General features: G+C 36.6%; 1 protein-coding gene across 3 annotated transcripts in view; it reads right to left on the reverse strand.

Annotated features, from left to right (window-relative positions):
• Positions 1 to 560: 560 nt before the first annotated feature.
• cd82b (CD82 molecule b) overlaps positions 561 to 12,326 on the reverse strand; it is a 236,234-nt gene continuing 224,468 nt past the window's right edge. For 2 of the 3 annotated variants that reach the window (XM_055222703.1, XM_055222702.1), the window contains exons 4-9: positions 10,100 to 10,224; positions 8,473 to 8,547; positions 5,433 to 5,531; positions 4,878 to 5,051; positions 2,787 to 2,870; positions 838 to 1,919 (exon numbers count right to left, since the gene is read on the reverse strand). In XM_055222703.1, coding sequence (XP_055078678.1) covers positions 1,842 to 1,919; positions 2,787 to 2,870; positions 4,878 to 5,051; positions 5,433 to 5,531; positions 8,473 to 8,547; positions 10,100 to 10,224 — 635 coding nt within the window. In that variant the 3' untranslated portion in view covers positions 838 to 1,841. Of the gene's footprint in view, positions 1,920 to 2,786; positions 2,871 to 4,877; positions 5,052 to 5,432; positions 5,532 to 8,472; positions 8,548 to 10,099; positions 10,225 to 12,326 lie in introns of all 3 variants that reach the window. The other variant, XM_033968463.2, reaches the window with a different exon arrangement.

Here is a 12,326-nt window from a genome sequence, read left to right on the forward strand (position 1 = left end):
GTTGCTTTACTTCAAGGCTAATTATTAATGTTTCTAGATTGACATAGTGACTCAAGTCTTATAGAACCATTTTGAAGTTTGTAGCCTATGTGAAGGAAATATCAAGTGAAGTCAAATTAATTTCTTCTTTAGAGCCATAGGGTTAGTTTAATAGTTAAATATAAAAAAGGCTGAATTAGCAAATTAGCTACAGAGCACTCTCTAGTAGCCCACAGGTTTGCACGCTTCAGGGATAACGACAAACTATGAAAAATGCAGCCAAAGAAAAGTTAAATAGACTGAGTACAGAATCTCCAGACTTAAGTTTAAAACAAATAAACATATAGAAGTTAAAAGGGCGTAAATATCTAAAGAATCACAATTGTGTGCCTCACTTCTCACTGGTGCTCGCGTGAGCGTCCATTGTTGAATCTATACCGCCATCTAGTGGATGAACACCTGAACTGCACAAACAGGACTGAAGGGGAAAATGTTCCAATAACAAAATTTGAAGAAACTTTAAAAAAAAAAAAAAAAAAAAAAAAAAAAAAAAAAAAAAAAAAAAAAAAAAAACACATTTTGAATTAAAATCAATATTTATTTAATTAAAAAAAGAAACGCACAGTCCATTTTTAAACAAAACAAAATTTGTGAGCAGAAAAATACTAATTAACATACAATAATACTTAAAAAAAATATAACAACCTTCATGTCTTATAATTCAATTCATTTGTAAAAGGAAAAGTTTGGACGGCTTCCTTTTGAGATTTTGAAATGTATATAGATAATGTGTACATTTATAAAGCAATGTAACTGCCCAACAGTTATTATTTTTGTATTTTTTTGTTTAAATAACTTCAACTATGCTGACCAGATCAAACATAGAAACATTTTGTTTGAATCAAAATGTTATCTGAATTACAAGTTTGTAACGTTACATTTCACATATTATCTTACAAATTGCTATTCCATAGGCATACACAATGAATAAGTGGCTTTTTTCTCATTGACCCTGACAATTTCAATAACACTTTTTTAAACAGTTTTACAGACTTTTGAAATATGTTCAGTTCTTCAAATTGTTCGGCATACCTACTCAGTCTTTCAGGAGCGTGAAAGAAAAAACAGTCTGGAACAGCTTTCCCAAAGAAATCAGGCCATTATCCCTGACCAAAATCACTATATACATTTATATTAAAAAAACAACAACAACAAATTGCATTTATATAAGTACGAAGACAAATGAAATGAACTCAACCCAACATCACATTCACACACGTTCTTCATGATGAACTTTCAAATCTACTGGAAACAAACAAAACACATTTTAAGACTTGATTTATAGAGAAACAGTTTGATAGATGACAAGAGGGAGAAGCAGGTGCCATCAGTGAACAAAGAGGGCGCTACTTCTCTCCTTTTGGGACCCTATGCACCCAAAAAATAGCTACAGTTTTAGGGTCTTCTTCATACAGGCTGAAGTCTCCCAGAAGATGCCCCTGCTTAGCACTTGCCAAATGTAAAGTGCTTTCCTTAATCCTTACCATACAATGTTAAGCGCTTTAATGAGGTCCAACAAGCCATTCACAAGTTCTTTTCATACAAAATCATTTGCATTTTACAAAATATTACAAATTCTCAGGTGTGTAGTTAAACCATTATTCTTTCATGACAAATATAGTCGTATAGTCGTAACTCAAGAATGTGCATCCAGCAAGTGTGTCCAACGCGTGAGGGGGCGTGAGAAATCGGCACAGCTATGGAGGACAGCTGTCTTAATTTGAGTTTACAAAGTTGGAAAGACAGAGGGGAGAGAGGGAGAAGATGTCCATCCATGTGGGATCCTGGCCTCGGACTCAGGATCAGTACTTTGGGACTTTGGTGTAATCCTCCTGCACCACGCTTTTACAGAGACACATGGAGAGGATCATCCCCAAAAGCTGCGAGACAGATGGAGATATGGTTTTGTTAGGGTAGCTTGACCAGTGGGATATGAATTAAAAGCAGGCAATATATGTCAGATAGAAAATGCACCAATAGTTATTTTATAAAGGAAAAACTTAAAAGGACTTTTCATATCCTACAACAAGTTTGATGATGATTTTAAGTGCTTTAGTTAACAATTGACAATTGCAATAAAGCACAGTAATTATAAATGTTTTGGAGCAATCATTTTCATTTTGCACTGTTTATCTGTCACAAGTAACACATAAAGGCAACACAGTGAGAAAGCTTTAATAGCCCTGTAAGCGATTTTTCCCATGTATTTGAACAAACTCTGTCTTGCCCCAATGCAGATATATTGTAAAAGCAACAAATGAGAACAAAATATATTCTCTGCATACTCAGCTGTTTGCATCTAATTATAAAGAGTTTTATTGTCTTATAATCAGCAAGGGCGTGTGAGCATGCTACTTGTTGTTAGCTTTACCATGACAGCAAATTTCAGAGAATCTAAGATATAAGATCTCCCTGTAACTGTTATTGCGTTTCCTACAATGTTGCACAGTATGGCATTCAGATTAGTTAAGCTTATTGAGCATGATCATATTATGTGCACAAGCAAAAATACAAACTGAGACGCCATCAGGCCAATTGAGCCCCCCCACTATAAAAGTTACATAGTGAATCTTAAAATCCTCGACAGCAAGCAGAGTTTCAACCTTTACAACAGCTTCTGCATAGCTAATGTAACAGCTGTGACATATTTACCGTTAAGATCTTATCACAACCAGAAAATGGAAATGAGCACATTCAGTACAGTACACATAGTATTACACAGATCAAATATGTGTTAGACTAGATACCTCCACAACTGCCACTCCGACACAGATTCCCAGAATAACTCCACAGTTTTCCAGCAGCCATTTCTCCACACTAGTTATGCAGCCCTAGAACAAGATAGAGACACTGAGGTTAGAATTCAATACACCAACTGGGAATTATAATAACATTATTAATTCAATGTGTGACCAGAGTCTGTACGTATTTTAGTCCATAAACTAAACAAACAGACAATATTTTGGTGACTTCGTTTTGAGGTTAGGGTCTTATTTTAATGGGTAAAAAGTACTAGGTCAGTGTGTCAGCAACTCTTGGGGATTTCCAGATCTGAAGCGGTTAAAAAAAAAAATCGTGAGTAGAGCATGGGGAAATAACATGGTAAAATTCTAGGCTTAACCAAGGCACATCAAATAATACATTAATGAAAGCTTGGTATTCAAGCTAATTAACATACGAATGCCGTTTAAACCACAATCAAATACATTCTTATTGTTATTGCTAAATATCAGAACTTTTATATACTGAAATAAATATATATAATAGTTGAATTGGCTTTGCAGTTCATAGCAAAAGTCCTCTCATGTGCATTATGAACTGAATCCAAATAAAAAAAAAAAACACAAATTACATTTTCTTTCAAAATTGTGCTGCCCTATTAAACAGACACATAAACAAACGATGAAAGAAAATAGATAAATGTCTCAATGCATTAGACAAAAGTAGTTCTAATGTTATGCCTGATTTGTGTGGGTTGTTATGTATAAGGGGAATGACTGTGTACATGACCCTAACTGGACATGAACCAAGTCTTTCCCAAACAACACTGTTGGCTTTGGAGAGAGTTCTGCAATGGAAGAATAACAAAGCTTAGCAGGGTTGAGGAGAGCAGAGGGAGAGTTTCAGCCCAAACAACCACAGCACTGAGCCTTCCTTCTGTTTGAACAAATCACATCATACAAACACTTGCCCCAGCGGTTGGTATGCATCGTACTGATTAACTACCCACTGGCACAATGAGCTGGCGCTACACCATTTAGTTGAAGCCAAATTACGTAACAGGGAAAAGGTGTGGGGTTTATCTGGATAGTACAGGCAAGTGCTGACGGCACACCGACATTGTCATAGACTGAAATAAAAGATTGTTTCATAAATTCTTTCAGCTGCATCTAAAGATGTAAGGTTTTTACATACATTTTTGGATAGATTTTCTTGTGTTTTTGTGTTGGTTAAAGGGGACATATATTGTAAAATTTACTGTGCTGGTGTTCCCTCATCATTCAAACTCATATCATACATGTAAGGTTAAAAGATATTTTGTAGGTTTTTTTCAACAGCGAAAACAAGTAAATGACAATCAGTTGCTTGTCATGGTGAAATGCCACTATGAAGAGGCAGGGCTTATCAGTTCTGCAGTTTTGAACATGAAATCAGTGGACCTGTTTCTATTATTATGCCATTTTAGAGCAATATTTGTAAAATTACTAACTGTACATGTTATGGTTTCATAGTGTATACCTGAAAAAAGCATAACATGCCTTACATCTTTCTGCTGATTGCTGTTGGGATTTTTGTTAAAGGGTCCATATTACACTGGTTTCTGATCTCATCTGATAATGTTGTTTCCTCACCAGTTAAATAGCCAGAGTTGATTTGTTCAATTCATATATGTTTAACATACAAACCCTGCAGATTGAGGTGAACCTTGTGATGTCATGTGGAAGTGCTTTACTGTGTTTTAAACTCCAAATACCTTCAATAGAATCATTTGGAGGCTTTCAGCCCTGGAATTTCCAATCTCTACCAAACACAAGGTAAAAGGTAGTTGTTAAATTGAAAACTGCTGCTACTGCTTGATGACATCACCAGGAGGAACAGAGCATTTTGAACTTTGGAGATATAGGCACTTACTTTAAACGTGTGTGTACGAAACAACATTTTAACACGGCTTAAAGCTCACAAGGGTCAATTTCACATAATATAGGACCTTTAACTACCTAGTGTCTTTCTTATTTTGCAAACTGCAAAAATGCATGTAATTATGTTATTATATTAATTAATGACATGTTAAAATGATTCTATTCTGTTTTGAAAGGTGAAGATAATTGTGCAGGTACCGTCTCAAAGACTGGCAGGTCTGAGGACAAGTGGTCACACAGACCCACGTCCTTGATCTCTGTCCCTGGCAGGGACGCATTTCGACAGGAGCACGGGTACAGGTTCTGACTGCTGTTCTTTATCAACAGGTTCTCAGACCAGTTTCCTGGTCCGGTCCATCCACAACACTGCATCTGGACAAACAGAAACAAAAACAGAATTCTCAAAAAAGAAAAAACAGAAGAATCTAGAGCAATCTAAAATCCTTACATGTCTTTTACCTAGTTTACATTCATCACCCTCAACAGGGAACATTGATTGACTTTGATTGAACATTAATTGACTCCAAGGACATCACTGTGAATTACTAAACAATGACTTCAATGTAAACAATGTAATATAATTTAGAAAAATAGGTGTCAGTGATAACAGCTGAGAGCAGACGTCATCTGTTGTTGTAGCCTGACTCTGACTCTTTGACATCATGTGTAATTTTGGTTTATTTTTTATGTGATTATCCTTACTCAGCCTCTGAGTTCTGGTGTAGTCTGAGCAGAGCTCCCAGCTGAACTCACCGATCTCTGGACGTAGTCCCAGGTGTGCTCTGTGGTCCTGTTCTGACCCGTATAGTGGATGATCATGTCTTTGATAATGTTGGACATCTCATATTTCAACTGAAAACAGAAAAACTTCATCAAATTGATATTGAGAAGAAGCCATGAAATATAACAGAGATATTTTTATTAGTGTTGTTCCAATACCATTTTTAAAAAGAAGTCAAAGAAGAAGTTGACTAAGGCTATTCAGTTTTGTTACAGTACAAGAGGAAAAAAAAACAAAAAACCTCTAAAGAAAATGTACAAGAATAAATTAGATTTTAAGGACTAAAGTCTTGATGATGAGGTGTGCTGATTTAAGCACTTTTACTTTTCTATTTGGTCACTTTCTACCACTGAGCATAGATAAAAACAGCAGTGATGCCTGTAAAAAGATGCTCATCCTCGGAGCACATGGCTAATTATGCGGAGTAAACAAAGTTAGTGTTAGTACTGCTGTCAGCCTGCACTCTCCGTAGTTATTATACCAAGTTCAGCGCCCACTCCAAAGGCTAAATGAAAGTATCAAAAAGGTAACACAAATGCCTTTTCTGTCATTATTGGTGTGACTTAAGTATCTGCAGAGCCTCTACTGTCTGCATTTAATCTGCTCTAGCCACAGACGTCAAAAGTGGCAGTACTAGCGGAATCTCATTTTCATTATCGGATCGGTGATTTGGTCTGAGTACTCGCCAATACAAATACCTAAAAAATTTGTGGTATGAGAGCTTTTGTCGGTATCAGAATCGATGTTGGAATTATTCGATTTTTTAGCTTGGCGTTTTCTACTTGGCATATTTTCATAACATGATAGCTTCAGGTCAAAAGTAAATATGATGATTTTGCTGAAATCTAATACTGTAAAACATATCCTGAATGTCCTGTTTTTGAGCTTCACATTTTGGCTGGATCAGATTTCATTTTCCTTGTAGACACATTTAGACTCCACATTATTCTCTGATAACATAGAGCCGCTATTACTATGAAAGATATTTAGTGCCCAGGCAGGTTAAATCTTGGATATGGAGACTGCACAATATACTGTAATCAAATCATAATCACAATTTAAGTAGATGCAATTATCAAATCACAAAGACTATAATTATTTAGATAATTGAATGTCCACTTTAAACAACAATGATAAAAATATACAGACATGATTTGAAATACATGGAATTCTTTAGCAGGTCTTTAAAGGTCCTATATTATGCAAAATTGACTTGTGTGAGTTTTAAGTCATGTTATAATACTCTTACCTCATCAAAAACATACTTGGAGTTGTGTTTTGTTTCATTCTCACATGTTTGAGTAACCCTTTATTATTAGTCTGTTTATATCTCTATAGCTCAAAATGCTCTGTTCCACCTTGTGATGTCATGACATTAACAGCTACCCTTTACCTTTTGTTTAGTAGAGAAATTCCAGGGCTGAAATTATCCAAATTATTCAAGTGAAGGTGTATGGAGTTTAGAAACACAGTGGAGAACTTCCTGTATTACCACATGACATCACAAGGTTTAACAGAAGGACTCAGCCTAAATATGCAGCGTGTGAATGAAACAAAGTACAACTCCAGGTATGTTTTTGATGAGGAAATAATGCTTTTTATACTTAAATCACAAATCTAATTCCAAAATTGACCCCCCCCCCCAAAAAAAAATTAAAAAAAAATATCGTAAATTACCGGTAAATTTTTTGTGCAGGTGAAAAACACCAAATCCCTCTCTGCTGTAAATTACTTGCAAAACGTGCAAACTTTATTTCAGAGGCCAACTACTCCGGTGGCACTGCCTGTGGTGCCTCTCGCTGGCTTAGAACGTCGCTCAACGCAGCTAAGTCCCACCATGGCTGTGTTTATATGTAAAACCACCAGGCAATGGAAGTGAGTGTATCTTCTGAGCTGCGGCCTCACCCTATTCTGGGAAGGAGCACCACCCTGGCCTCGCGGTTAGCCCTTAAACACAGGGAGCAGCGCTAAAGCTATAGATGTACAAGTTCACAAATGTGCTCCAGGACTAACAGTTAACAGGGCAGTAGTAAGAGACGCCTCCACCTTCCCTGACATGGTTATCAAAGGATAACCTTTTTAAATCCTGGGAGGGGTGGATGGATATAAATGAAACTGGTCTAGGGAGGAGGCTTTGACTTGTTGAATCACAGCACTCCCTGCGGAGTAAACCTGATGTCTACTAAAGTCATTAGTGTGTTTGTGTACATATCAGGTTTCATTTTAACCTTTTACCTTGTCCAATCAAATATACATTCTCATTAGTCAATGTGTGTACTGTCTGACAATTATAATTATTATTTAACTGCTTTAATTTAAATCAGAATATCAGGGTAAATAAAATGGGTGTAACTGGATCAGTTGAATGAATTGATTTGAGTATGTCCCTGTAGTATCTAGCTAGATATAGTTCAGAAAAAAATAATTCCACAATACATTTCAACAAATCTTCAAAAGGGAATGGGAAAGAGTGTAAAATAAATTCAAAGCTGGAAAATAACACTGAAAATATTTAGGGCAAATATTTCAAGAATATACCATTAAAATTCATTACTTATCAACTATCGAAATAAAACTTTGTCTTCTGCAGTCAGTTGAAATTTAGGTTGCAAAAAATGTGTTGCCAGTAGGAGGCGTTGCACCACCAAATAAGTATATAATATACTGTGGCTTGCAATGCTGTAATTTACTTGCTAACATGAGGCAAAGCTAAAAATACCAGTATAGCCATCTGCAAGTGAAAGAAATAGCAGAATTTAACCTACAAAACACCCACTTATACATAGATGTGAGAAGTCTGTCTTGTGCATTTATGATAACAGACTATAGGTCCACCTCTTTTATCTGGCTCCTGTCTAAACCAATTACATCATCAACATCCTGCCGCACACTGTCACCTGCTCTTTTATTCTCGGAACAGTGCATGAACAGCTTTGCATTGTCGCAAGGACCTGGTACAACTTGTGCCAAAAAGTAAATAAAACGGTAAACAAAATGCAACAGGCTTCTTACCCGATCCCGTTGGAAGTATATAAGAACTCCAGCTGTGACTTGAGCAATGAGAATGAGTAGCAGGCAGGTGAAGTACTATAAACAAAGCACAATATAGAGATTACATACTAAAAATAATTACATGCAATTAAATAACAGTAAAGGTAATATGGATGGCGTATTTATAGAAAATAGTTAAAAAATTGTTCTTGATTGCATACTGTGTTTACGTTCTCAAGCCAATTAATCAGAAAGCAGAAGTAGCTCCACACTTTAGGTTACCGGATCCCATGACTAAATACAGCTCAATAAGGTTTTTTTTTAATTACTGGAAGCACATGTTACAGCTATTACCTTTAAACAAATGGTTCAATGACTCAACTTTCAGTGCCACGTGTATTATTTAAGGTCAATTGTAGGGTTGTCAAAAGATACAGGAAAAAAAAAAGGTACTAATAAATTTGATACTAAAACTAGTATCTAAACTAGACACTATTGAGCAAGTACTTTCTTAAGCTGTACCAAAACTAGTTTGAGAACTCATGGCAACTTAAAGAAAGTACTATTATTTTGAGTCAAAATTACATGTCTATTGTCTACAAAAAGAGGTACTGAAATCAGTATTGAGTCCAGAGTGACAAAACTAGTCTATTGTGAATAAAATATGCTTTTAGTTAACCCCAAAACATTTTATTGTTTTCATTTGGATTGCACATGTAGCCCAGCCTTTCTTAAACACTCACTCAAACAAAAATGACAAGAAAAGAGAAATCATTGCCCTTGATAAATCGCTCTTTAAAGACACATCTTAACCATAATCCGTTAAAGTCTTAAAGTAACAGTCTGCCATTGTCCCGCATGACCTCCTTAAGTATTGTATGTGTCGCGTGTCTCTATAGGGGAGCACACCGCCAGCTGGTCATTGTTACTGTGTGAAGTAGGTCAGCACCGCTCTTCAGTTTAAGGTTTAACGCTCCGCAGGTCACACCCCCATCCTGTCGTACACCCGTGCCCCCACTCCCTCCCACCCTACCCCTCACTCTTTACTGGCTTTATCCCTGTCAAACAGTATCCTGGTTAACCCACCCAACCACACTAGAGAGATGTTAAAACTCATCTATCTTCACATAGACGTTTTTTAACTGTCTGTTTCTCTGGAATGATCAAGAACATTAGACAATCTTCCTTTAAACTGAACTTTTCATATCATTATCAACCTATAATTCCTCATATATGTTCTTAGATTTTCCCTTCTGTGTTGCAATAGAAACTAATCTACCACCTAATGTGAAGAGATTGGCATATAAATTTGGCTATTTCTTTCTTCTTTCTATTTATCCCTGTTTTAGAACTAACAAAAGAAGTCTGCCTTGTTGGGTGGAAGATTTATGACATACAAATCTACCAAGGCTTTCATTTTCTATAACAACATTTTTGTATCGAAAGTACTGAAATGACAGACAAGCTGCAGACAACACTTAACAGAAGAAGAGCACTCACATTTTATATTTCATTTGCCAAACAACACTTCACAATTGTCAACAACTACACATTACGCTTAGAGATGATAACTCCATCTTTCTTGCTCATGATAAGAATATGACAAGACTAGATCTAGATGAAAGTGAAAGTATGCATTATCTCTTACCAGGCCCAAAAGGCAGCGAATTTCGTAAATGGCCCCTATGCAACCAAAAAATCCCATGGCCATAGACAGAGAGCCCACTCCAATGAGGATATAGGAAGCCACTTTCACTGTGTTGGACGATTCCTCTGCACACAAGAAAAAACAATGACATCAGTTATGCACAAACTTCATTTATTCTGGACTTTCCTTCCAAGTTCACTGGGTTTTGGCTTGACTCAGAGGCTCCTAGTCTTTTGTGATTTCCAAAACAGATTCAGCTTGTTTTTTGTTCCCATAACATTTTAAAGGTGTACGACATAATGTTTCTAGGAAAGGGTCCACCACCTGGTTTTCTCCATGTAGATGTTACTGTCGGATCTGTGGAGAGGCGAGCCCACTTACAGAAAGATGCTTGTTTTATAATGTGTTTTTAGAAAATTAAACACCTGTAATTGAATATGTTGTATTCAGTTATACCGTGCAACATTTCAGGCAAACAAATAGCATCTCCAAAGAGAGAGTGCACAAAAAAGGTTAAATAGTTCACCTTAAATTTAAGCCATACAAATGATTTCATCAAGACACAAAGACGGATCCTGGAAGTGACAAAGAGAGAAGGGGTTGGGGGGAAAAAAAGAACCAAACCATTGTGATTTATGTGTGTGTGTGTGTTATCTCTTTGGCTGAGTTCCCCACACTCTGGGTCCAATCTGCAGATGAAGCCTGAAATAAAGCACACTGAAATGCCTCCAACTAAACACCACTGAGCCAAATATACCGTCTAATCTGGAGCCATCAACTAAGGCAAGGCAAGGCAAGGCAAGTTTATTTGTATAGCACAATTCGTACACAAGGTAATTCAAAGTGCTTTACAGAATAAGAAAGACATTAAAATCACACAAATCAAACATAAATAATCACAAATAATCATCATAAAATCAACATTAAAAGAGAAGAGTGCAGAATAAAAACCTGTCAGTCATATGCACAGCTAAACAGAACTGTTTTGAGTCTGGATTTAAACATTGTCAAAGTAGAGGCCTGTCTCACATCTTCAGGAAGACTGTTCCAAGTTTTAGCTGCATAAAATTTAAACGCTGATTCCCCATGTTTAGTCCTGACTCTGGGCACCAGCAGGAGGCCGATCCCTGAAGTCCTCAAATTGCGAGATGGTTCATATGGCACTAACATGTCGGAGATATACTTTGGACTTAGGCCATGGAGAGACTTATACACAAGCAGAGCTGCTTTAAAGTCTATTCTTTGAGCTACAGGAAGCCAGTGCAGAGACCTGAGCACAGGACTTATGTGCTCATACTTCCTGGTTCTAGTCAGGACCCGAGCAGCAGCATTCTGGATGTACTGCAGCTGTGTTAAGGCTCGTTTGGAGAGGCCAGTGAGCAGGCAACTAACACTGTCCGCCATTTTGGTGAAAAGCTGCCATATTTATCTCACTATAAGAAAACATTGGGTTGTTAGCCTTAGTTACCCAATAAATAACAGTTACGTTGGATGAATATATTTTAGCCCAGCCTAGCCTGGTTTATGGATTTGTTATTTTAGTCCACAATGTAAAACATGCACAACAGGCATATCCTCCTGTAGGTAGCCCAAATCAAGGTCAAGATCTGGAGATGGGTTCATGGATACCCTATTACATGAAACATGAGCATAAACCTCTTCACTGATTTCATTTTTCATGGTTAAAAGTGTTAGTCTTAATCAGGAAAGTAACTATTCCTAATAAAATAACTATGTACAAAAGGTGTGCATTTTAGTCTAGAAAAAATACTTTATTGTTATAAGAGGTATAGTACAATGCTAGTGACTTGGGTCCTTCACGTAGTCACACTTATCACAGGAAGCAGATTGTGTTTTCTCTCCCAAAATAAGTCTTTCAGCAGCGCTGCAGCACTTTCTTATAATGTCCTCACATCTTAATGGTCTGCCAGAGAACTCATATATAAGCAATAATGAGATCTTATCATTACAAGTGGAGGATGCTATAAACTGCTGTTTAAAGAAAGTTGAACTTAACAGTGGAAGTACCATGTACAAGTTATTAAAGTAAACAAAGCAATGGTTTTCTTTGATTACTGCTCCTGTACATTGTCCCTGTAAAATAAACTACTACAGCGTTTATCTAGACATGTATAGTCTTCAAAGTTGCTTTACAATTCTGTGCGTTACTCATTCATCCCATACTTGATAATCTTACTGTACAGCTGCCCTGTGACACTCTGATGAA

Source organism: Periophthalmus magnuspinnatus, chromosome 6 (genome assembly GCF_009829125.3).
Source record: "Periophthalmus magnuspinnatus isolate fPerMag1 chromosome 6, fPerMag1.2.pri, whole genome shotgun sequence".
Classification (NCBI taxonomy): domain Eukaryota; kingdom Metazoa; phylum Chordata; class Actinopteri; order Gobiiformes; family Gobiidae; genus Periophthalmus; species Periophthalmus magnuspinnatus.